The sequence below is a fragment of the Chiloscyllium plagiosum genome, chromosome 6, assembly GCF_004010195.1.
Source record: "Chiloscyllium plagiosum isolate BGI_BamShark_2017 chromosome 6, ASM401019v2, whole genome shotgun sequence".
In the NCBI taxonomy this organism is placed as follows: Eukaryota; Metazoa; Chordata; class Chondrichthyes; order Orectolobiformes; family Hemiscylliidae; genus Chiloscyllium; species Chiloscyllium plagiosum.
This window is the reverse complement of record NC_057715.1, coordinates 104,118,703-104,145,724: the sequence shown is the minus strand read 5'-3', so window position 1 is coordinate 104,145,724 and position 27,022 is coordinate 104,118,703. Positions and strand designations below refer to the sequence as shown.

The window sequence follows — 27,022 nt, the reverse complement described above, 5'->3', positions numbered from 1 at the left end:
TTGAAGAAATCATTTAATGTTTAATGGAAGATTTATTAATAATAATGTCAAGGTAGCCATCCCTAATATTTGCATGTATGGTCAGTAAATTAGAAACTATAGGTTATAAACATGGAAAAAGTTTTTTTTAAAAAAATCACATGAAGCAAAAGAGATTTGAAAATCATTAGTGCATCTACAGAATAGCATTTTGCAATTTTTTAAAGCTGGCTATTAAAAATACCTATAGTGGGTGCTCATCATAAATGCAAGGATTGCAGGCTTTAGGTCAGTAAAGGTGCGTTTTATCCTGCATATGAATATGGCGGAATTCCTTTCACTCCAAGCCCAGTAATCTGAAACAGGAAACAGGAAAGAATTCAAACTCAGCATTATTTTTGATGGAACACAGATGATGTCCTCAAGTCCCAGGAGGAGGCTTAGTATTTACAGCAAGAGAGTTCCATATGACAATGCTGCCGCTTTAACAAGGTTAATGTTGTCCTTGGTTTTTCTCAGGAGGGGTTGTAAAGGCAGAGGTACCTATTTGTCTGGAAATGGTTACTTTGAACAATGGCGGGGAGTGGCCAGTTCTCCCAGTTCAGCTTTTTTTCTAGCTTGGTTTGTTTTAGCAAGCAGTCAGAAAACTGCTGGAGACCTACACTAGCAGCTACAGTGAAAAGAGAGATTCCATGCCTCAACAGAGATCTTGCATGAACTTTCTCTCTGAAAACTCTCCTGCTTGAAGAACCAGTGTTTGAATTTACCTTTTGCCAAGGGGTGTGTTTATGGGATGTTGCAGGGATTGGACCAGCTTCGTTAAGTTGCAATACTGTATGTCGGTTGGGTTATGAAATAGGTTAAGTTATCCTAAATTCTGGGGGGTTTTTTTGTTAGTGTTTCAGCCAGTGTTTAAATACATTCTGCTTTGTTTAAAACTAGCAGTCAGACCAGCTACATCACTCCTGGAATATCCACATTACATCTGCCTTAAAAGTTAGGGTCTGGTCTACCTTAAAACATTGAGGGGGTCTGGCCTGTGCTGCAACAATTGCCACAGACACAAGCTTATAACTAACATTACATAGCAGTGTTTCCCAAATGCTCTTCCTCGTGACCCACTTTGAGAACTAAACCTTTGTGACCCCTCAGTGAGAGATTAAGGGATTGTTAGAGGTGGAGCACAGCTTGGTCAGTGCTGACAACCCCACAAGTTCAGCTCACTTACCCAGGTGAGGTTGCTTGTGTTTTTGCCTGATCGACCATTAAAATCAAGAGAAAAAAGTATGTAACATTGAAGAAATTGATTCCATTTTAAAATCAAAGATCTGTTTGTACATTAGGATGACCATCACGAACATTTAATGATATAATATTTTATTCCAATGTAGTCAATAAAAACAAAATATAAAAGCATTGTGTATGAGGGGACCAATCCAATATTGCCTGTCATACATCAGTACCTTGGAAGAATTTCTACTCCTAGGTCTTTTGAATGCTTCCATAAGCAGACACAGACACAGACACAGACACAGACACAGACACAGACACAGACACAGACACAGACACAGACACAGGTTTTACTCGCTCAAATGGTGACTTGACTTGGTTACTCGATCAATTTGAAGTAACTCTTCCATATATGTACTAGACATCCCAAAGGGACGGATGACATGATGATTTACCACTGATGTGATTGCACAGCTGTCATCTTATTATAGACCAGCACACTCTTGGACATCAAAAAAAAATGTCCATTAGATAGCAACATTTCTGATATTGTAGACTGGTAATAAATTAGAGACAATTTGGTCAAGCAGCCATGACCAGAAAATATTAGAATAGTGGAATTTGACAGCATTGAATCCTAGAATCCCAACAGTGTGGAAGCAGGCCATTCAGTCCATCAGATCCACACCAACCAACACAGACGCACTTTCCTAGACTATCCCTGTAACCCTGAATTTCCCATGCCTAATCCACCTAGCATGCACATTCCTGGACACTATGGGCAATTTAGCATGACCAATCCACCTAACTTATGGGAGGAATCCAGAGCCGTGCAGTATGTAACCTAACAGGAGGTGCCAAAGCCAAAAATTTAGTAAACTGAAAAACTCATCTGGAACAGAGTAACTGCACCATTCTACCCACCTTAAAAATGCTACCTGCTTCTGGCTGTCTTCTAGCCCACTCTTCATCCATCGCATCTGCAGCTGATGTTACATAAAGTTCTGAATAATCTTTTCCCCCAAAGCAACACGATGTCGTCTTGTCAACAGGCAGCTTCACTGTCTGAATTCGTTTACCTAAAGGAATCAATCCGGTCTGTGATTATTTTTCTTAACTTTAGACTTCACAAATCAGTCACTGAATCATTATGAATTCTTATTTTATTCACAGTCTACAGATTTAGAGTCTGCTGGCATCAGATTTACTGAATTTAAATCTAGTCAGAAAGGATATGGGGATTCCCATTGGATTTTCCCTATACCTACTGGAGAAAATGGTATATAAAAAAAAAGGTCTTTTTTAAAAAAAATTCATTTGTGGGACTTGGACATCACTGGCTGGCCAGCATTGATAGCCCATCCCTATTTCCCCTTGAGAAGGTGGTGGTGAGCTGCCTTCTTGAATCACTGCATTCCGCTTGCTGCGGGTTGACCCACACTGCCAGTAAGGAAGGAATTCCAAGATTTTGACTCAGACTGAAGGAACAGCAGTATATTTCCAAGTCAGGGTGGTGAGTGGCTTGGAGGGGAACTTGCAAGCGGTGGTGTTCCCAAACATCTGCTGCCCTTGTCCTTCTAGATGGAAGTGGCCTTGGGTTTGGATGTTGCTGTCTAAGAATCTTGGTGAATTTCTGCGGTGCGTCTTGTAAACACTGCTGCTACTGAGCGCCAGTGGTGAAGAGATTGAATGTTTGTAGATGTGGTGCCAATCAAGCAGGTTGCTTTGACCTGGATGGTGTCAAGTTTGAGTGTTGTTGGAGCTGCACCCCAGGCAAGTAGGGAGTATTCTAGCAAACTCTTGACTTATGCCTTGTAGATAGTGGGTAGACTTTGCGGCATCAGAAGGTATGAGTTAATTGCTGTGGTATAGAAATTTTTAGAAGTTCATGCCCTTTAAACATGTTAGAATATCTGTTCTTCTGATCTCCTAAGTGCAAAACATCAAGCTCAAACAAGGAATTAACGTTTTTGACCATTATCAACTTAGAATTATTGCAGGAATGAGAACATTTTGTTGCAAGGTGAGGTTGGAGTGGCTGCTCTCCTTAGAGTAAAGGGAGATCTGATAAAAGCCTATGAGATTATGAAGGTCTTCTTCACCCAGCTCAAGGAAGGCACTGGAATAAGAGGACAAATGTTTCAAAGAATCCTTGAATTCTTTCAATAAATGAAACATAGGTGTCAATGCAGTGGAGACCCTCAATTAGAAGAAATCAACTGAGAGGAAACACCTATATGAAAGGATGCAATTCTTCACGTAGCACACATTGACAGGAGGGAGTACAGAAATGGAACCTGAGAAAGGAATACCAAATCATAAGGCCAAGGATCAATCCCAGTTCCTGCCACATGAATGTTTGGAGGTACGGCTGTAGGATCAGGCTAAGAGAACCCACGATTAATGCCATGGAATCCCCAAGGTGAACAACCATTTTCATTAGCAAACAATTGCCAAATGACGATGACAAGATTATGACAGGTTTAGATAAAAGAAAAGAAAAGTTATTCCCATTATCTATGTTAGAAAGCTCAGGGGACACAGGTTTCAGGTTTTGGGCAAGAGATAGAAGGGAGGTTGTGAGGAATAGCTAGTGTGTGCAGCCAGGGTCAGCTTGGATGGCTGGCTTGCAATGCAGTGTGACGCCAACAGCATGGGTTCAATTCCCACACCACACTCAGGTTATCATGAAGGACCCGGTTTCTCAACCTCTTCCCCTCACCAGAGATGTGGTGACCCTCAGCTTAAACCACCACCAGTTGTGTGTCTAATGACATAGTAGCCCTTTACCTTTTTTACATGAGGACATTTTGCAAGAATACCTATTCAAGGGGAAAATGAACATTTATACTGCATGAGAAGAAAGTACTGACTGGATTGCCAACCAATGTTCAACTGTCCAATTCCAGCGCTTGAAAAAATTATTCCGACAACCAATTTAGTGTTGTCAGATAAGCTCACAGTATGGCACAACTGTGCATACTGGAAGGTACATACATTAAAGCACAGGGCCCTGATCTTTACAGAAGATAAACACACTAGTCCTGTTTCAAATCTACAAAATTGCGACAGTCATTCATCCTGGTTCATTTCTCGGTACAATGGCCTGTCAAATGTGAGTCCACCTGCCTGGTTTAAAATTTAAACAACACCTGGCTGTTAACTGTCAATCTGCATTAATGGCTGAATTCTCCAAACAGAGTCTGAACTAATTAGGACTCTTCTCTTATGCAGGAAGAATGTTAATTTTATCTTTGAATTGTTAATCTTGTGAAATGCCCTGATTTGACAAAATGTGACTATTTTCAGAAATAAACTTGTTGGGCTACAAAAAGTGTAAAGCAGGAAATGTGTCTATCTAATTGATCTACAGAAAACCAACATTGGCTTGGTGGACTGAATGCTTTCATTGTCTTTTGTTTCACAATGTGACCATTGCTCCTTCCGAATGTCTGATGAACAGAAAAGGTTATTGTTGTAACGATGGATTTGTTTTGTCTAGCAGGAACATGGAGGAATGTCAGAGTCAGACATCTTGGGGTTAGAACACATGATAACCCACATGGTCAATACTGATCTCAGTCATGTTTCTAGGATGTGTCCCCTAGTGTGATGGTGGTTCAAAAAATGGTTTACAAGTGAATCACTTTCAACATGAATCACAGTCTCCATCAGGCTAAAGGATATCATACAGTCATACAGCACAGAGACCCTTTGGTCCAACCAGTCCATGTTGAACATAATCCCAAACGAAACTAGCCCCATCTGCCTGCTCCTGGCCCATATCCTTCCAAAACTCTTATTCATGTACTTATCCAAATGTCTTTTAAAATGATGTAATTGTGCCCCCATCCACCGCTTCCTCAGAGTTCATTCCACACACAAACCATCCTATGTAAAACATTTGCCCCTTATGTATTTTTTAAAGCTTTCTCCTCTCACCTTAAAAACGTCCCCCCAAGTCTCAAAATCTCCCATCCTAGGGAAAAGACAACCATCATTAACCCCTTTGATAAAAAGATAACAATAAACCAATAGGTTTATCTGGGGTAACGAGAGTTTTGGCAGCGTGATTTGGCTATATCAGTGAAGAATTATGGAATGGTATTTTGGAAGATGCTTACTTCCATTGGCAACAGCGAAATTTCAGTGGGGATTGGTTTGTGCACTTCATTTTGTGCATGCGCTGATATGAATGCCAAAATCTCTGCACCGTTCTACGCAAAAGCTGGTGTTCTTGCTGTTGTGTGTGCGCGCTGCTGACCGTGCATGCACCATGTTGGCGCTGGTCTTCGTGCTGTTCTGTGCTTGTGCCAATGTCATTTGCTGACAGGGCAGCTTTCTGAGAAAGGTACTGCATAGAGAGCAGCTTTCTTACATTTAAAAAAAATATACAGTGTTAAATTTACTTTTTTTTTGTTAAAACTAAATATGATTTATACCTTCATTCAGGCTGTGCTACATTTGGTGTTAGACCTTTGGGTGATTTTTGAGCAATCACGAGTAATTTTTTTGCCCAAACCCTACTTTTCCTGTAGGCCCCATTATTCCTATTGAGCGATTTTCTATTAAGTAAGGTTTTGCTGGAACGCAACTACGGTGTTATAGGAGAACTACCTGCATTGAAATAGATCCAATTAAATTTGATACTAGTACTGAGGTGACAAAATCATGACAAGTGCAATATCAGATACCACATTAATCACAGTTTATGCATTTGATTGATTTACCAGTTTCGGGATCAATACGAAGGACTCTTCCGCCATTGTAGCAGGCAACCCAAAGCTTTCCCTCTGCATCAATGCACTGCCCATCTGGAATAGCCTCCTCCTTTTCAAGCTTGTAAACAAGTCTTCGATTTGCTACACAGTCAATTAAAACATATGTTAAAGACATACAAATTGGAAAAGCACACTCCTTCCTTAAAAGTTATTGGAACCTGAAATATGACATTCCATATGATAATGTTACCTCTTTTCAGTGAGAGTTCAAAGGCTGTGCAATATTTTGAGTATTTATGTCAAATTTTATGAATGTTGTCTTGACCATGGATCCCTAACTCTGGATCATACACTGATGATTTTAACTGCAACATGTTTTGCAGAAAAAGGAGGCAAGGCCAAATGATGACTGTGAATGAAATTTAGTGGCTGTCTAAAGAAACCCCTGGAATATCACATGTGTACAAAATCTGGGAAACTTCAAACAAAAATGCTAAAAAGAGGCTGATATGCAAACCCTTCACAGGATGCAACCATCTCCTGCAGTCATTTTGTGTTTTACTGTTCAAGGAATGTACAAAAACACCAAACTTCAACACTGATCTGTGTGAGCTAATGGCCTGAAGTCCTAGTGTGCGCTCTAAAGGTCACAGCTTTAAGAAACAAAAACATGAAACACCCCTCCATTGCAAGTAAGCTAAAGGAAAAATATATTCCCTGAGTTTTGCCAGGAAGCCACTGTCAAAAAGAACATGGACAAAGGAATTTCAATCAACCTGCAAAGTCAAGATTCTCAAAATGGACTGTTTAACTATCAATTTCAGCGCTTCTGGTATCCATTCTTCACGTATGACTCAGACTGAATTTCTTTGTCTTCACACTGATCTTTTGCTATGCATGTGTGTTGCAATATTATTTCTTTTCATTTTTAGTAAAAAACTCACTTAAATTAACACCTATTAAAACCTAAATTTATTTTACGCAGGGCAAAGGAAAGGAATCCTTTTGACCAAGCGAAGCAGTGGGTGAATAAAGGGAGGAGAGCCAATTGATCCCCCCTTACCTGAAGGAGCTGGGGTATCCGGTTTAAAACTGTATCACATTAGGGAACCGGTCATAATGATGCTACAGCTTAATAAGATTAAAATATTTGAGGTTTGGATTGGATATAAATGTAACTAATTTGCATTTTACTTGCATGAGAAAGCCTCAATCACAATTTACATATAAATAAAACCCAGCATTCATTTTAGTTGATGGGAGTTGAGGGACACTGTGGTAGAAGTGCTTATTCATTCTGCATTACTGTCAGAGAATATTTAATGTCTCCCTGAAATGTTGGAACAGAAACAGACAGGATTTTCCTTTCACATCTGATTAAGGGAGAGCACATTTAACAATGCAGCACACCCTCCTTTACTGCATTCAATCCCAGCCAAGACAATTTCTTATTTTCTTAGACAATCCCTCAGGACTGAGGAGGACCTTCTTCTGCTCTGGGGTTGTAGGTCCTGAGGTGACTTAATGGTCAAAGAGGAGATGCATTTGTGAATGGCTTGATCCACACAACTGAATGTGCCTTAATGCTGGGGATGTTGATCTCAGAGAGGATACAGATATATCTATCCTCCCAGTACATTTGCAGGAATTTGGAGAGGCATCACTATTATATTTTTCTAGGCATTTAAAGTATCTATCATATATTGATTTGAGTTGAATTATTGAATTCAATTATTGAATTAAAAATTAAATTCAATATTCAATTCAATTATTGAATTATTCAATTCACTATTATATTTTTCTAGGCATTTAAAGTATCTATCATACATTGTCTGATGTAATGGAAGGTAACATGGCAGGATAGTATAGTTAAGTATAAAATTGTTTATCTTATTTATTTAAAACCCCACGACTGTGAGCAGTAAATGAGGACAAATAATTAACATAGAAAAAAAAGGCTTAACATATGCAGGGTTTTGGAGTCCTAACATGTTGCCTGTGTTCCTACCTTGTTGAGTTTCCTAATCAGTTTCTTCCTGTGAGGTGCCAAGAGGCAATCAAATATTACCTTCTTTAGACTTGGAGGGACAGCTCAAAAGAAAAGTTAATTTAAAGTTTGTCCTCACACAAAAAAGGACCAGCTTTGCCCCTTTTCCTCTTTCTAGCTTATCACAGGAAAAAAATATATATTTTTCTGAAATAAAACATAGATCGGCTCAATCCAATATTTGAGTGTGTTCATTTTAAAATCTACTCACCGATCTTTCCCGATTGCAGGTCATAGTCAAACGCATCAATGGCAAATGATAAACTGTCAATATAATAGAAAATCTTGTGATCTGGGGACCAATCCAAACCATTTGAAATGTCCACTTGATCAAAATGCTTAACCACGGAGTGATCTGCCTGCAGAGAGTAAACTGATCCCTGGTGCCTTTCTACTTCAGCTGGCCGAATCTCCATTGCCATGGTCCCTGTAGCAGAAGTCAGCATTAGCTGTGTAAACATTCACCATTGCAGATTTCCAAATACAGTAAAACCATTTTTAATCCAGATGTATGGGTCAACAGTATCCAGTAATTTTACTGGAGACTATAGAATTGATTCCACAATCACATGCTTCCAAACAGGAAAATCACATTCACAGAGAGTGAGAGCTAAGGAAATGTAAATTAGGATCAGAGAAAAAGATTTTATATTTTCTGTCACAATCATTAATCTTCTTATCTAAGTATCATGATGTAGCAAGAAACTAACTGCCAGCTCACAACTTAAGATACATTAACACATTGAACTGTTCAAGAAGACAGTGCTGATTGTTTGGCAAGTAGACTTTCAGTGGTAGAGCTGTTGCCTTAGAAAATGCACCAGTTAGATGACAGGCAGTTAACTCCTAAGCTATGTTTGAATTGAGATTAGGAAAGTTGATGCCGATCAGTCAAGGCATTGCGCTGAGGAATGACCTAAAGAATGGTTGGACAATGATTTTCATCTATAGAGTCCACTTGCCAATCAATCCAAAATCTTGTCTCATACCTGTATGAATTGTTGTTCTCCTTTACAATGGATTCCTTGTAAATATCCCGACAGTGCAAGGCAAAAACCTTTTACATAATATGTCTGCTTTCAGAAGTGATCAAATATTTTATAATCAAATTACCATTTGTCTACAGAAAAATAATACATTTTTAAGAGAGCAAGTTAGGATGATCATTTCAGGTATAGGATATAAACTAGATATTCATTTAAAAAATTACAAAGCTTGCCCCATTTTCTACCTTTGCATGAACCCGATCATTACTACCAAGAAAATTCTGTGGCTACATCTTCTCACTTAATACTGGAATCCATGACTTCAACATTAACAACAACAAAGACGGCAGAGGCATGGGAATGTTATTATCTCCAAGCTCCCCTCCAGGCCACATATTATTCTCATTTGGAAGTATATCAGAGCTTCTTTATTAACAATGAGTCAATATCCAAGAACTTTCTACATCATGAAATTAGGACAATAGCTACACCCCACAGACTGCAACTGTTCAAGAATTCCCAAAGGCAATTTACAACGTGCAATCAATTTCAGAATGGTCAACAGGGCTGATTTTTAAATACATCTCTTTCAGGTGTCCATTGTTTTGAATCCATCAGTCCTCAATGCTTCTTTTGTTCTAAAATACAAATACAATGAATGTGACTTTTGATGAACTAGGCTAATCTGTCCTTTTAGCTCATTGTTCAAAAAAGCTTCCTTCTCCACCTCCCCCTAATGCCTTCAGTTGAAAATACTCCATTTAAGATAGACTTAAGTAGGCAGATCAGCAGCGGCAAAATACTTCATCACTTTCAGCTCAGCTCAGTACATGGATAGGAAAGTAAAATGCAACAGAAATGGATTATGACAAACCTGCAAAGAAACGTCCAGCAGGATCCACTTTGCCATCATTAAATCTGTTATTTACTTTATCTGGGTCGACTGAAGCTATTTCGGTAACTGTCTGCTTTTCCCAGTCTAGGTAGGCAAAGCTTTTTCCAATGGCCAGAACATAACCCCCTGACCTTCGAGGGACCGCTGAACCAACAGGGGCATCTGTAGGATGATAAATGTGTATAATTTGTTGACCTGAAACGTTCCATCTTCTCCCTCTTCCATGGGCCAACTGCCCACCAGTTTGTGGACGTGCAGCAATTCATTACATGTTACCTACCTCATGAATTACAGCTGGTTATTTGACTACTTGGGAAGGAAATAACACAAACCTGCTAGGAGGTGCCTAATGAATAGTACCAGGAATACAAATCCCAACTGAGTATTCCCCTTCCCCAGAGCATTCAGCCAGTTTTAAGACCTCTGTCGTGATGCACAATAAGATCAGTCCTTACTGGATGGAGATTTTCAATGATGGAAACACTAAGTCATGATAGACCCTGTAGGTGACCAGGTTAATGCCATTTGTAAAAGAAACTTCAGTAAGGCGTTCGACAAGGTTCCCCATAGGAGACTGATTAGCAAGGTTAGATCTCATGGAATACAGGGTGGATCAGTGGTTAGCACAACTGCCTCACAGCACCAGAGTTGAAGGTTCGATTCCAGCCTTGGCGACTGTGTGTGTGTGGAGTTTGCACATTCTCCCAGTGTCTGCGTAGTTGTGGTCTGGTTTCCTCCCTCAGTCCAAAGACATGCAGGTCAGGTGAATTTGCCATGCTAAATTGCCCATAGCATTAGGTGCATTAGTCAGAGGGAAATGGGCCTGGTTGGACTGAAGGGCCTGCTTCCACGCTGTAGGTAACCTAATCTTTAAAATAAAACCAGCCATTTGGATACAGAACTGGTTCAGAGGTAAAAGACAGAGTGGTGGAAGGGTGTTTTTCCAGACTGAAGGCTTGTGACCAGTGGAGTGCCACAAGGATCGGTGCTGGGTCCTCTACTTTTTGTCATTTACATAAATGATTTGGATGCGAGCATAAGAGGTACAGCTAGTAAGTTTGCAAATGACACCAAAAATTGGAGGTGTAGTGGAAAGCAAAGAGGGTTACTTCTGATTACAACAGGATCTTGATCAGATGGGCCAATGGGCTGAGGGGCATGGATATGATAAATAGACAAAGTCTTTTCCCTGGGACAGCAGGATCTTGATCAGATGGGCCAATGGGCTGAGAAGTGGCAGATGGAATTTAATTCAGATAAATGAGAGGTGCTGCATTTTGGAAAAGCAAATCTATCAGGACTTATACACTTAATGGTAAGATCCTAGGGAGTGTTGCTGAACAAAGAGACCTTGGAGTGCAGGTTCATTGCTCCTTGAAAGTGGAGTTGCAGGTAGATAGTATGATGAAGGTGGCGTTTGATATGTTTTCCTTTATTGGTCAGCGTATTGAGTAAAGGAGTTGGGAGGTCATGTTACAGTTGTACAAGACATTGGTTTGGCCACTGATGGAATATTACGTGAAATTCTGGTCTCCTTCCTATTGGAAAGATGTTGTGAAACTTGAAAGGGTTCAGAAAAGATTTACAAGGATGTTGCCAGGGTTGGAGGATTTGAGCTACAGGGAGAGGCTGAGGTTTACAAAATTATGAGGGGCATGGATAGGATAAATAGACAAAGTCTTTTCCCTGGGGTGGGGGAGTCCAGAACTAGAGGGCATAGGTTTAGGGTGAGAGGGGAAAGACAAAAGAGACTCAAGGGGCAACTTTTTCACAGAGGGTGGTATGTGAATGGAATGAGCTGCCAGAGGAAGTGGTGGAGGCTGGTGCAATTGCAACATTTAAGAGGCATTTGGATGGGTATACGAATAGAAAGGGTTTGGAGGGATATGGGGCGGGTGCTGGCAGGTGGGACTAGATTGGGATATCTGGTTGGTATGGACAGGTTCAACCGAAGGGCCTGTTTCCATTCTGTACATCTCTATGACTCTAAAATTTGTTTAACTCCTTTACATTGTGATTGAAGTATCCTTGCAGCAGGTCAGCAATGCTCTACACAGATTGAGTTTCCACAGTGTTATAACCTTTAAAAAGTGCTCCCGTTTTTAAAATTCTTTAACATTTTCTTAAAGAGAATATACTGAAAATGAGAGTGGTGGCATTTTACTACTAACACTGCATACAGACAGGCACGTGATCTTCCTGCCATGGAGGGATAGTCTCAAATGAAAGCTTCTTTAAATCGTGCGATAGGTTTCACACCTTTTCACGGTAACTCAAAAAAAAAGGGCAGCAGTTTATTGAGAGAAAAAAAGGAGAGAAAGTGAGATACACAAAACAGACAAAGTAGCTACTGCAGACAGAAACAGAAGGGTTGTTCTGTCTTCACAAACAAGTCAGATGCTGATGAGAATTCATTTCCTGTTTTAAAGGGCTTATGTCTGAAACGTCAATTCCCCTGCTCCTCGAATGCTGCCTGACTTGCTGTGCTTTTCCAGTACCGCACTCTTCAACTCTGATCTCCAGCATCTGCAGTCCTCACTTCCTTCCTGGGATGGTTTAAGCTTGTTTGAGACAATAAGATTCTTAAAACTTGAACTCTTATACTTTTGTTCTTTCTATCATTGAGAAAGTTACCAGAGTAAAAAAGTATTACCTTTATATATAACATGATAACATTCATTCTTACACATGTTTGATATGGACTCAAAAGGGTCAAACAACCCCATTCTGTGATCATATGAGTAAGGACAACAGTAGGTACTCACCTTTTCCAACATTCAATAAGATCACAGCTGATCTGATTTTTAACTTCAACTCTACATTCCTGCATCACCCCAGTTCAATGCTTGGTAATCAAGAAACCATCTGTCACCACCTTAAAAATATTTAAGGATTTGGCATCTTTTGAGACAGGGAATTCCAAAGACTCTCAATCCTCAGTCTTGGAGCTGTACAGCACAGAACTCTGCTATAAATGGTTCTCTCTTATTATTAAACAATGACCACTAATTCTAGATTCTCCCACAACTGGAAACAAAAAGTAAAAAAGATAGATAGGGGTGAGGAAGCAAAATCAGGAAGGCAGATTATCGGAATAACAATAGATTGGGAAAAGGCGGATTGTAATGAGATCAGGGAACTCTTAAATACTTACTTTCAGCAGTTGGTGTTCAAGTGCAGCAGGAGATGAAAGTGGCAAATAATATTGGCCCTCATAGCAAAAGGATTCAAATACAGGAGCAGGCATGTTCAGCTGCAATTGTACAAGGCCTTGGTGAGATCACACTTGAAGTACTATGTGCAGTTTTGCTCTCCTTATCTGACGAAGTATGTTGTAGAAATGGAGCGAAACAGACTTACCAGACTAGGTTTCTGGGATGGCAGGACTGATGGATCGAGCCTTCCTCAATCACCTGATGAAGGAGCGTCGCTCCGAAAGCTAGTGTGCTTCCAATTAAACCTGTTGGACTATAACCTGGTGTTGTGTGATTTTTAACTGAAGACAGAATGGATCTGTTAGGTTTATATTCACTGGTCTAGAGAAAGGAAGTAATATCATACAAATCTAACATTTTAACAGGACTAGACAGGGTAAGAATGTTTCTGATGACTGGACATTAGGGCAGCACATTGGTCAGTAGTTACCACTGCTGCTCCACAGCACAAGGGATCTATGTTTGATTTCACCCTCAGGTGTCTGTGTGGAATTTGCACATTCTCCCAGTGTTTGCATGGGTTTTCTCTGGGTGCTCCAATTTCTTCCCATAGTCCAAAGGTGTGCAGGCTAGGTGGATTGGCCATGGAGATGCAGGATTACAGGGATAGGGTTGGGGGCAGGGAGGTGGTGGGGGTAAGGTTGCTCTTCAGAGGGGCAGTGTAGACTCAATGGGCTGTATAGTCTGCTTCCACACTGTAGAGATTCTGTGGTAGTCCAGAACCAGCGGTCACTGTCTAACAACGTAAGATAGACCATTTAGGACTGAAGAGGAGAAATTTCTTCACCTAGAAATGTGCTAAGTCTGTGGAATTCTGCTAAAACATTGGATGTTGGCAGTGTAGACTCAATGGGCTGTATAGTCTGCTTCCACACTGTAGAGATTCTGTGGTAGTCCAGAACCAGCGGTCACTGTCTAACAATGTAAGATAGACCATTTAGGACTGAAGAGGAGAAATTTCTTCACCCAGAATGTGCTAAGTCTGTGGAATTCTGCTAAAACATTGGATGTTCGAGAACGAACTTTAATTAGCTTCATTATCACTATTCACATACAGTCAGGCCAGTGTTAGCTTTCTGTTAATATACATGCCAGCTTTTTTGACAGAGCTCCTTTGAAAGCATGGGGATGGACTCAAATACACAAGGATCAAAGTATTAGCAAAAAAATTCACATTCTTGTAAGGATTGCAACTTTTTAAATGTTTCTTAATGAGAAATTTGAGACAAAGATGATAACCAAAAAATAATTTCAAAACTTAAAATTTGAACTTAACTGTCACTACTTTTCCCTGATGGCTTTCCTATTTGATAAGTTTGTTCATTAATCAGGGTAATCTTTCATTAGACACTTATTTGATGAGAAAAATATGTTTGAGATTAAATACTTACCTACTCCAGCAGCTGTTGATGAGAAGAGGATTGTAGTGAATTATATAGAATGAGTTACTTTAGTTGTGAAGATACATTGGAGAAGTTGGGATTGTTTTCCTTGGAAAATAAAGGTTTGAGATTAGATTTAATACAGCTGTTCAAAATTATGAGGGGTCCATACTGAGTATGTAGGGAGAAATTGTTCATACTGATGGAAAGATCAAGAGTGAGGCGCACAAATTTAAGGTAATTGACAAAAGAAGCAGTAACGACATGAACAGAGTCTTTCTCACATCATGAGTGATCAGGATCTGGAATATATTGTCTGAGACTGTTGTGGAGACAGGCTCAATTCAGGCTTTCAAAAGGGAATTATACTGAGCCTGTTATCTCAGGGGACTGCTCAGCTGGTATTGTAATGTACAGTGATAACAGCAGAGGTTCAACTCCTACGCTGACTGAGGTTACCCTGAAAAAGGTCCCACCTTCACAACCTCACATTTGTCTGAGACGTGATGACCCATGGCTTAAAACAACCACCAGTCATTTTTCTCTCTCTAATAAGAGGAGAAGGCAGACTATAGTGACTTTACCTTTTAGACTGTTATCTGAAAAGCAAGAATGTACAGAGTTCTAAGGAGAAGGTAGTGGAATGGCATTGTGAATTGTTCATTATGGTGTAGATATGGTAGGTTGAATGGCCTCCTACTCAGCTGTAACGATTCTATGAGAAAATATTCCAAGTGGTTTGGTTAGACCTGTTATTCATCTTAGAGAAATAATCTTATTTCTCAGTGAGGCAATGACAGAACTCCTATAACACATTCAAGTACACTACCGACAGAAAAAGTGCTATATTTTTAGACAATTGATCTCATTCTAATTCCCCCTTGCCTATTTATGTAGATAAGAAGAAAATTATTGCACTATTTTGAAGAAGAACTTGAATTTTTCCTGTTGGCCAAGTCAACATTTGCAGAAGCTCCCACTGCCCAATATTTATGCACCAATCCAGCCATTCATCTCATCGCTCTTTGTAAGATCTTACTCTGTGCACAAAAGGACTGTACCATTTAGTTACATAGAGTTAGTAACTACACTCCAAAGACAAAGACATTCATGTGAAGTGCTCTGGGACATTTCGGAGATATAATCAGGCTATAGATAATTGCAAGGCTTTCTTTCAGTCCAGACAGGGTGAGAGACAAATTCTAAGTTGGATGGTTCCATTGCACAAAATGACTCTTAAATTTAGACTTTGTAACAAAAATGCTACAGGGAAATGCACTGTGCAAATATTGGGAGTAACAGATATTTATCTTCTGACCATGAAAAGACTTTCACATAAAGGGAGGAAGCTGTTTCTATGTAAGACTTAGAATAGAACAATCTTAATGAAGACCTAACTTTTACTTACCAACATGTACTTCCTTCAGTTGTTTTGTGACTGCATTCCATCTGCACACCTTCTGGCCTGTGATATCCACATAGAGAAGAGAATCGTGTTTTTCTTCCCAAACTGGGGACTCTCCAATTCTGTACTTGCCCCTCACGACACACTCGATCTTAACAGAAGCCATTTCCGGCTGAAAATATTAAAAGGGCTGAATTACTTTTCTCTTTAATGATCAGATGAGAAATTAAGGAATATTCACCTCCAGGGATTCATTCTGCTGATCCTGTGGTGAATCTTCCAACTATCCTTTCAGTAAATATTTGATTGTGTCTGCACTGAATCCACCATTTGTATCAGGCATAACATTGGATAACTCGAAGCTTCACATAGATGCAACTTTGGTCATTCTTTTCTGCACAGGTGTGTACATACAACAACTTGTGTTTAGAAAGCTCCTGTGACAACATAAACATCCAAGATGCTTCCCAGGAGAGCTACCAACAAAATTTGATGCAGAACATGGTGATGTGTAATCTTTTAATCACTTGTTATCGTCAGAATGTGATCCTTTGTTATTTTAAGTTGCAATAGGCATTGTCAGCATCAGTATTGCGCATCATGAACGGAGGTTAAAAAGCAAGGCCATGGTATAGGACTGAGGAGGTTTGAAGGGTGTCCCTCCCTGCCTTACACACCCAGCTCAACGATTCTATGGTGTGGTCCCAGTGTTCCTACTGGAAGCAATCTGTACAATGTAGATACTGAATATAGAGCTGCAAGTCATGGTACAGAGACAGCAGCTCCAAACTTTGTCACTTAAAATGTTAATCAACCTTTGGCACCGATAGTTGAAACATGCTTACTAAGTTCTGTTACCTCAAGATGTTACAAAATCAGGGCACTTGTTTTGAGTCAAGGCCTGAAAGTGACTTCAACTCCCCATATTTTCAATGTGAAATATTTTAGAACTTTGGAATACCTACTTCTCAGACATAAAATGTGAAATCAATCTTAGTAATTTTGACAAAAATCATTTAAGAAAATAAAAGATATAGAGATGAAATCTATGAAAGCCCAAATTTTTGGAGACGACTCAGTGGGTGGAACTCTTGACTCAGTCAGGAAGTTATTGATTGAAATTCATAGTGACATGGTTGACCCTCTAAAATGTCTACTGAAGCACTCAATTGTATTAATCTCTTCAAAAAGACACAGTAAGAATAAAACTAGATGGACTACTTAGTATTTGCTTAAGCACAGATTCAGACAAGACAAAGCCCTAAAAACCACTCCTAACTAACTGAGCACTGGTACCAAGAGTAGGAGAACTGTCCCACAGATTAGAGCTGAAAATGTGTTGCTGGAAAAGTAGATTAGTAAACCAACAACCTGCTGTGGTTATACTCACCAAATCAGCATGGCAAACTTCTCAATCACATCCTTGAGAATATATTGTCCCATTGGTAGGACAAGCCCACCAGAGCTGCTGCAGGGATATCTAGGAAGACGTGGTGCTGGTATTGTTGTAACTTCATTTGAGGAGTAATGAAGGTTCTAATGATTTGGGTATGGGGTTTTGAGCAACTGGGTTAGTTGAGCAGTCAGTGAGAGCAGTGTGTAACCATGGGATATGATAATTGAAGATACTTGTACATTCACATATCTTAACCATTTGTGTGGGATCATTGAACTTTAAGCACTAAGTTCAGGTGCTTGAGTGAAATTCTACACATTAGATGCCAAAGCTTTCTAATCTCAATGCCTTCTGAAAGTTTATCTAATGGGTTATATGCCTCCCTGCAAATAGTTGACCTCTCTCCTCCTTTCCATTTCCTCAACTATGACCCCAAATACAGTATTGAAACATTTAGGTATCCATGTTCTCCCATTTCTTGCATCATGCCTGTTTCCACACTGTAGTGATTCTAGGATTCGCAGGTCAAACTCAGAATTACAATTTCAACTTTGTCTCCCCCTTCAGGCTAACTAAGTAGTGCAGATTAGATTGAATGCCTGCTCAGCCTAACATTCTCTGCTCAGATGTGCTTCCCCATAGCAGGGAAAGACTTTTCTGCACTGAGGATAGATAGCTATGCGAAAAACTTTGTAATAAAGAGAACATGTTGGGAATTCCAGGAGCCATTGTTTGCTGTTGCCCCATCAGGCTCCTTGGAAGTATTTGAACAAGTCCAGTTCAAACTTCAATTCAATGCAATGTGGTGAAGAGTGCATCACACTGGGACTATTTTGGACACTCCAACTGGTGGGTACTACAGAGCACCTACAGATTTCTCCAGGCACTTGAAGCATACAGTCAATAGGCCAGTGGCTTGCTCAGTGCTGTATCTTGTTAAATTGCACCATGTTCAAGGGCAACCAGAGGTGACTGGAAAGGGGTGGAATACCACAGAACATAAGCAGCTGCCTAGGAATCTTGCATCTTAAGTAACAACCTACTGTGGCTACATACCAACTGCACATGGATAGTGTGGAAACTCTTGCAGTTAATGATTACTCCAAATGCCTTGTGCATGCAGGCAATGATGGCCTATGCCATCTTATCTGAAGCCATCTGGAGCTACAGAACTAACTGCTCATTCATCCTTAGTGGCAAAGTTGACATAATTGCCTGACAGATGTACAGCATGGAAACAGATCCTTTGGTCCAACATATCCATGATGACCAGGTATCCCAACCCAATCTAGTCTCACCTGCCAGGACCCAGGCCACATTCCTCCAAACCCCTCCTATTCACATACCATCCAGATGACTTTTAAATGTTGCAATTGTACTAGCCTCCATCACCTCCTCTGGCGGCTCATTCCATACATTCACCAATCACTGCATGAAAAAGTTGTGCCTTAGGTACCTTTTATATCTTTCCCCTCTCATCCTAAACCTACTTCTGGACCCCCCCCCCCCCCCCCCATGCACAAATCCATGTTGACTATCCCTAATCAGTCCTTGCCTTTCTAAATATATGCACATCCTGTCCCTCAGGATTCCCTCCAACAACTTGCCCACCACCAACATCAGGCTCACTGGTCTATAGTTCCCTGGCTTGTCCTTACCTCCTTTATCAGTGGCACATTAGCCAACCTCCAGTCTTCTGGCACCTCACCTGTGACTATCGATGATACAAATATCTCTGCAAGGGGCCCAGCTTCCCACAGAGTTCTAGGGTACACCTGATCAGGTCCTGGAGATTTATCAATTTTTATGGATTTCAAGACATCCAACACTTCCTCCTCAGTAATATGGACATTTTTCAAGATGTCACCATCTATTTCCCCGCATTCAATATCTTCCATGTCCTTCTCCACAGTAAACACCGATGCAATACACATTTAGTATCTCCCCCATCTCCTGCGGCTCTACACAAACATCACCTTACTGATCTTTCAGGGGCCCTATTCTCTCCCTAGTTACCCTTTTCGCCCTCCTGATCTCCCGCTTAAGTATACTCCTACTGCCTTTATAAGCTAAAGATTTGCTCGATCTATCCTGTCAATCCTGCCTGTACCTGACATATGCTTCCTTCTTTTTCTTAACCAGACCCTCAATTTCTTTGGTCATCCAGCATTCCCTACACCTACCAGCCTTTGCTTTCACCCAAACAGGAATATACTGTCTCTGGACTTTCATATCTCAATTCTAAAGGCTTCCCATTTTCTAGCCACTCCTTTACCTGTGAACATCTGCACTCAATCAGCTTTTGAAAGTTCTTGCCTAATACCATCAAAATTAGCCTTCCTCCAATTTAGAACTTCAACTTTTAGATCTAGTCTTTCATTTGCCATAACTACTTTAAAAATAATAGAATTATGGTCACTGGCCCCAAAGTGCTCCCCCACTAACACCTTAGTCACCTGCCCCAACTTATTTCCCAAGAGTAGATCCAAGTTTTGCACGCTCTCTAGTAGGTACATCCACATATTGAATCAGAAAAAGTTCTTGTGCACACAAATTGCTCTCCATCTAAACCCTTAACACTCAGGCAGTCCCAGTCTATACTTGGAAAATTAAAATCCGTTACCATAACCACCCTGTTCTTATAGATAATGGAGATCTCCTTACAAAATTTGTTCCTCAATTTCCCTCTGACTATTAGGGAGTCTATCATCCAATCCCAATAAAGTGATCATCCCTTTCTTATTTCTCAGTTCAATAACTTCCCAGGAATACCCTCCCACAGTACAGCTGTAATGCTATCCTATATCAAAAACACCACTTCCCCTCCTCTCTTACCTCCCTTTCTGTCCTTCCTGTAGCATTTGTATCCTGGAACATCAAACTGCCAGTCCTGTCCATCCCTGAGCCACATTTCTATAATTGCTATGTTATCCCAGTCCCATGTTCCTAACCATGCCCTGAGTTAATCTGCCTTCCCTGTTAGGCCTCTTGCATTGAAATTACTGCAGTTTAATTTATCAGTCGTATCTTGTTCTCTGCTTTGTCCCTGCCTGCCTCGAGTGTTTGACTCACTTCTGTTCTCAACTGTACCAGTCTCAGATTGATCTCTTTCCTCACTATCTCCCTGGGTTCCCCCCCACCCACTTACTAGTTTAAATCCTCCCGAACAGCTCTAGCAATTCTCCCTGCCAGTATCTTCGTCCCCTTCCAATTCAGGTGCAAGCCGTCCTTCTTGCACAGGTCACTTCTACCCCAAAAAAATTTCCAATGATCCAAAAAAAAAGTGAATCCTTTCTCCCATACACCAGCTCCTCAGCCATGCATTCATCTGCTCTATCCTCCTATTCCTATCCTCACTAGCTTGTAGCACCGGCAGTAATCCAGATATTACTACTCTAGGACCTCCTTTTTAAATTCCTGCCAAACTCTATATTGTCCCTTCAGAATCTCATCTTTTTCCTTCCTATGTCGTTGGTTCCAAATTGTACAATGACCTCCTGCTGGGCCCTCTCCCCGTTGAGAACATTCTGCACCCTCTGAGGCAAACTTGATCCTGGCACCAGGGAGGCAACACACCATTCTGATTTTTCACTGTTGGCCACAGAAAAATCTGTGCCTCAGACTAGAGAGGCCTCTAACACAATTGATCTCTTGGAACCTGACGTACCCCTCATTGCATTAGAGCCAGTCTCAATACCAGAAACATGGCTGTTTGTGTTACATTCGAGAACCCATCACACCCTACATTTTCCAAAACAGCATACTTGTTTGAAATGGGGATAGCCACAGAAGACAAACAAGCAATCAGTTACCTTTCTTGTGCATCCACAGCCAACTGCAAGGTCTTGCAAATGTCTCTTGGAGATCCCTGGAAGGAACCAAAAGGTTGGTCACTGCCACCAGTAAAGTGTGAACCAGGTCTATACAAAGTTCCCCTCCAAGCCACTCCCCTCCTAACGTGGAAGTATATCAGTAGTAGAAAGTGAGGACTGCAGATGCTGGAGATCAGAGTCGAGAGTGTGGTGCTGGAAAAGCACAGCCGATCAGGCAGCATCAGAGCAGGAGAATAGACTGAAAGTGGGGGGGGGGGGAGAAAGTGATAGGTCAGAGAGGACTATGGAGTGAATAGATGGGAAAGGTGATGGACAGGTCAGGAGGGCAGTGCTGAGTTGGAGGCATGGGACAGTGTCATTGAGACAAAATCCTGGAAATTCTCTCCCTTACATGAATTATGGGTCTACCTACAGCACACAGACTAAACCATAATAAGACCATAAGACATAGAAGCAGAAATTAGACCATTCAATCCATTGAATAGCGGAGCAGACTCAATCAGGGCTGATAAGTTCTCAACCCCATTCTCTGACTTTTTCCCTGTAACCCTTGGTCTCCTTTACAATCAAGAACCTATCTGTCTTAAATATAAAGAATGACCTGGCCTCCACAGCCTTCTGTGGCAGTGAAATTCCATAGATTCACCACATTCTGGCTGAAGAAGTTTCTCCTTATCTCTGTATAAAAAAGGTCTTCCCTTTACTTCAAGGTTGTGTCCCCAGGTCCTAGTCCCTCCTACCAATGGAGACATCATCTTCCCAACATCCACTCTGTCCAGGCTATTCAGTATTCTATAAGTTTCAATTAGATCCCCTCATCCTTTTAAACTCCATCGAGCACTGAGCCAGAGCCCTCAAACGTTCCTCATATATTGAGCGGTTCATTCCTGGGACCATTCTCCAGAGTCTCCTCTGTACACTCTCCAGGGCCAGCACATCCTTCCCCAGATATCGGGCTCAGAACTGTGCACAATACTCCAAATGTGATCTGACCAGACCCTTATTGAGCCTCAGAAGTACATGCGAATCTTCAGGTCGAAACGTCGATTCTCCTGTTCCTGGATGCTGCCTGACATGCTGCGCTTTTCCAGCAACACATTTTCAGCTCTGATCTCCAGCATCTGCAGCCCTCACTTTCCCTCAGAAGTACATCCCTGCTTTTATATTCAAGTCATCTCAAAATAAATGCCATAATTGCATTTGCCTTAACCACTGACTCAATTCGCAAGTTTACTCTGAGAATCCTGGATTAGAACTCCCAAGTCTCTTTGCACCTCAGACTTCTGAATTTTCTTCCCATTTAGAAAATAGTCTATGCCTCTATTCTCCCTAACAAAGTGCATGACCTCACACTTCCTCACATTGTACTTCATCTGCCACTTCTTTGCCCACTCTCCTCACCTGTCCAAATATTTCTGCAGCTTCCTTAATGCTACTTGTCCCTCTACTTATCTTTGTATTGTCTGCAAACTTAGCCAGACTGCCCTCAGTTCCTTCATCTAGATCGTTAAAATGTATAAAGTGAGAAGTTGTGGTCGCAACACTGAGCCTTCCAGAACAACACTTGTCACTGGCTGCCATCCGGAGAAGGACTCTTATATCCCCACTCTCTGCTTTCTGCCAAACAGCCAAGCTTCTATCCATGCTAGCAACTGGCTTCTAAAACCATGACCCCTTATCTTATTCAGTAGCCTCCGGTTTAGCACCTTGTCAAAGGCGGCCTTGAAGTCCAGAAAGATAACATCCATTTATCCTCCTTGGTCTAATCTGCTTGTTACTTCATAGAATCCCTATAGTGTGGAAACAGGCCATTAGGCACAAGTCCACACTGACCCTCCAAAGAGTAACTCGGTCAGACCCATTCCCCAACCCTATTACTTTACATTTACCCCTGACTAATGCACCTAGCCTACACATTCCTGAACAAAATGGACAGTTTAGCATGGCTAATTCACCGAACCAGCACATCTTTGGATTGTGGGAGAAAACCAGAGCACCTGGGAGGAAATTCACCCAGATACAGGGAGAATGTGCAAACTCCACACAGACAGAGAATCACCCAAGACAGGAATCGAACCAGGGTCCCTAGCACTGAGGCAGTACTGCTAACCACTGAGCCACAATGCCGCACGATTTCCTCAAAGAATTTTAGCAGATTTGTCAGCATGACCTACCCTTGATGAAACCATGCTGACTCTGCCCTATTTTACCATAGTATTCAGAAATCTTCTGCCTTACTCCCTTTACAAGTAGGCTATTATTTTAGCAGTTTTCCAGGCCTCTGGGACCCTTCCCGATTATAGTTGTAATCTTTCAGCTATCTCCCTTATAAATCTGGGGTGTAATCCATCTGGTCCAGGTAATTTATCCATCTTCAGGTCAGTTTTTCTAGCACCTTCTGCTTGGTGATGGCCACCATACTCCACTCTGTCCCCTCACCCTCTTGAATTCTTGGGAAATTACTTGGTGTCTTCCACCTTGAAGACTGCTGTGAAGTAATTACTTAGTTCCTCATCATTTCTCTGTTCCCTACTACAATCTCTCCTGCATCACTTTCCAACATCCCACTGTTCACTTTTGCCTTTGATATATCCAAAGAAACTCTTACAATCTTTTATATTAGAATGTGCAATACTTCGCCCGAGGCAGGAATTGAACCCGGGGTCTCTGACGCTGTGAGGCAGCAGTGCTGACCACTGAGCCACCGTGCCGCCCAATTTTTGTTTCCCGAGCGAATGTATCTCAGTTGCAACAAGGAAAGAATTACATTTGCTTCATTGTCCCAGGCTGGGAAAGAAAGTAACTCAGGTTCCAGTGACTCCCGACATAGAAGAGGACGTTCATTGAATTTTCGATAGGGATAGAATGACAACTGTTAACAACACAGAAGTCCTTCAACTGTTAACTTAGAACAACAAATCACAGGTAAAGCTCATCTTGGAACTTTTAACGTCGGACGGCTGCTCAAGTCATGCAATTGTACCCTGGCTTGAAACATCACATTAGACTTCGTAACTGTTTGAAGAAAATTAAATAAACACACAATGCTGCAGCAGGTCCGGCAGCATCCATGCACAGAGAAACAGTGTCAACATTTCGAGTCCAATGACTCTCCTTCACAACTGTTGCTAAAAGTTAACAAAAACAAAAGTCGATCGAATCTTTTTCAGCAGAAAAAAGGAAATAACATAAAATATTCAGTCATACACGGGACACTACAAAAACGACTAACAAAATAAGCAAATCTCAATCCAGTGCCCACAGTAAATTGTTATCATGAGTTTCTTCTTGCAATTTCAACTGAGGACGAACCAGAGCCACAACTGAGGGAAATTACATGAATCTTTCTAAATTCACGGTTACCTCACTTCTCCGGAGAGGATTCAGCTGAAAGTTTTCAGATTCAGTTGAAATTTTCAGAAAGTTATGGAAAATTTGAAAATTCCCTTCTTCCTATTAACAGAAATGACTCAACACTCCAACAAATATTGAGAAAAGTAAACAGAATATAGAACCTGAGAAACGGGGTACCTGGCCAGCACAGTGCAGTTAAATACGAAGCTGAAACAGTTCAGCGGTTTTAAAAGAAATAAGCGAGTGAATATTTAACAACTTTAAAAATGCAAGGTTGTACTGTCAGCAGATATTCTTTCCACCCCCCAATCTGTTAACGAAGATAAAACTTTAAATACGCTGTTGACAGTATCTCTGTCCAACTTATTCAGCCGGGAATGAAGAATCACTCACTGATTAAAGGTCACGAGTGATTGCGACAAAACAGGGACTACAATGGAGTATTTTGTGAAAAATTCCACAGCTTCTCATTCATTCATTCATTCATTGTTTTGTCTGAACCAATAAAACCAATCTAAACAGATTCTTATTAAATAATTTTGTGTGTGTGAGCCCAGAGAGTGTATTATTAATATTACGAGCAGAATATTGAACACAGCATTCCTTGATTCTCAACTTTAATAGCAATTGTTTATTTTTAATTGATTGCCAGCTCTGCTAGAGTAGCAGGGTAAATAATGTGATACAAATATTTATCAACAATGGTCATTGTAACAGGGAGTGGCCAGTCAGCCATTACTCCCCCATTACTCAAATCAGAGCTGACCTGAATCCTAATTCCAATTAAATAAACAAATATGAAATTGCTGGAGAAACTCAGCAGGGCTGGCAGCATCTATGGAGAAAAAAATAGAGTTAATGTTCGGAGTTCAGTGGTACAGTTTACAATAATGAGAAGTGATCTTATAGGATTCTTAAGAAGCTTGACAGGTTAAATGCTGAGAGGATGATGCCTTTCATGAGAGTGTCTCGATGAGAGGCGATTCTCTGACACTACCTCCTGCTGGCCGACTGTCACCTACACGACGAGCAGCGGGGTGGTAAGGGAACGTGGAAGCTGAACACAAAGCTGTTGATCCCGGGAAACATTGAGGAGCTCAAGTGGGACTATGCAGGTTGGAGAACCATGAAGCCCCTCTTTGAGTCCCCAGCAGACTGGTGGGAAACAGTAAAAGGGAACATCAAGAGGTTCTTCATCCTCAAAGGGGTTAGGAAGCAAGAGAGAGGCGGGGAAAACTGTCCCAGCTCCAGGAAAGTATGCAGAACCTGCTCCTGCTGCAGATGATGGGGGTCGATGTCATGGAGGTGAAGGGCCAGCAAGCCTCGCTCTTTGCCTCGGAGGCCTCCAAGATAATCTTCTGGTCCAAGGTCCACTTGGTGAAGCAGGATGAGACATGCTCACGTTTCTTCTTCCATAAGGTGCATAAAGAGAGCTCCTTGCTCAGCAGCCTGAAGGAAGAAGATGGCTTGGTAACGTCATCTCAGGCTGACATCATGAGTTTCAGCAAATCCTTCTATGCCAGTCTGTATGACGCGAAGTCTCTCAGTCATTCCTGTCCTCTATCACGGAGTCTTAGACGACGGAACACGGGAGAGGCTGGACCAGCCGCTATCTCTGGATGAGCTGAGTCCTTTGAAAAGAATAAAACTCCCGGAAGCGACGGCTTACTGGTCGAGCTCTATTCTGTGGGACTTGATTGGCCAGGACCTGCTGGAGGTGTATGTCAGTATGCTTCAGGCTGGTATCATGAGTGAATCCATGAGGAAAGGCATTATCACCCTCATCTACAAGTGGAAAGGGGAGAGGGAGGAACTCAGAAATTGGAGACCAATCTCACTGTTGAATGCAGATTACAAAATTTTGTCAAAGGTAATCGCCAACCGGGTCAGGTCTGCTCTAGGGTCAGTGATTCACCCTGACCAAACCTGTGCTGTACCGGGCAGGAAGATCGCTGAGAGTCTCGCACTCCTCAGGGATATGATCGCCTACGTGCAGGACAGAGGGTTGGACACCTGCCTGATCAGCCTGGACCAGGAGAAAGCCTTTGACAGGATATCACACATGTATATGAGAGGTGTTGTCTCCAAAATGGGCTTCGGGGAGGGAATCTGCAATTGGATCAGACTGCTCTACACCAACATTGTCAGTGCAGTCTCAATCAATGGGTGGGAATCAGATAGCTTCCCAGTCAGATCTGGAGTCAGGCAGGTCTGCCCTCTCTCTCCTTCCTTGTTTGTGTGCTGCATAGAGCCATTTGTGAGTCCATCAGAAAGGATGCAAGCCTGAGAGGGGTGACTATTCCTGGCAGCGGGGGCCTGCAGGTTAAGGCCTCCCTGTACATGGATGACGTCGCCGTTTTCTGCTGGGATCCGCTGTCCGTGCACAGACTGATGTGCATATCTGACCAGTTCAAACAGGCCTCAGGGGCCAAGGTAAACCGAGGCAAGAGCGAGGCCATGGTCTTCGGGAACTCGGCCGACCAATCCTCGATCCCCTTCACCTTCAGGAACGACCACCTGAAGGTGCTGGGTATTTGGTTTGCGGGGGGCTGGGGCATGTGCCAAGTCTTGGGAGGAGC

The 27,022-nt window shown here is 41.5% G+C and overlaps 1 protein-coding gene across 2 annotated transcripts; it reads right to left on the bottom strand.

Moving 5' to 3' along the window:
- Positions 1-24,598, bottom strand: LOC122550899 (regucalcin-like). Of its 2 annotated transcripts, XM_043692319.1 has the most exons (8): positions 24,453-24,598; positions 21,069-21,124; positions 15,864-16,032; positions 9,838-10,020; positions 8,189-8,404; positions 5,940-6,071; positions 2,134-2,288; positions 1-335 (listed from the first exon to the last, which is right to left on the bottom strand). In XM_043692319.1, the coding sequence occupies exons 3-8, from the start codon at positions 16,024-16,026 to the stop codon at positions 285-287; spliced, it is 900 nt and encodes a 299-aa protein (XP_043548254.1). In that variant the 5' UTR covers positions 16,027-16,032; positions 21,069-21,124; positions 24,453-24,598; the 3' UTR covers positions 1-284. The 2 variants fall into 2 exon arrangements, with proteins under 2 accessions (XP_043548254.1, XP_043548255.1); XM_043692320.1 differs by lacking the exon at positions 21,069-21,124.
- Positions 24,599-27,022: the final 2,424 nt, after the last annotated feature.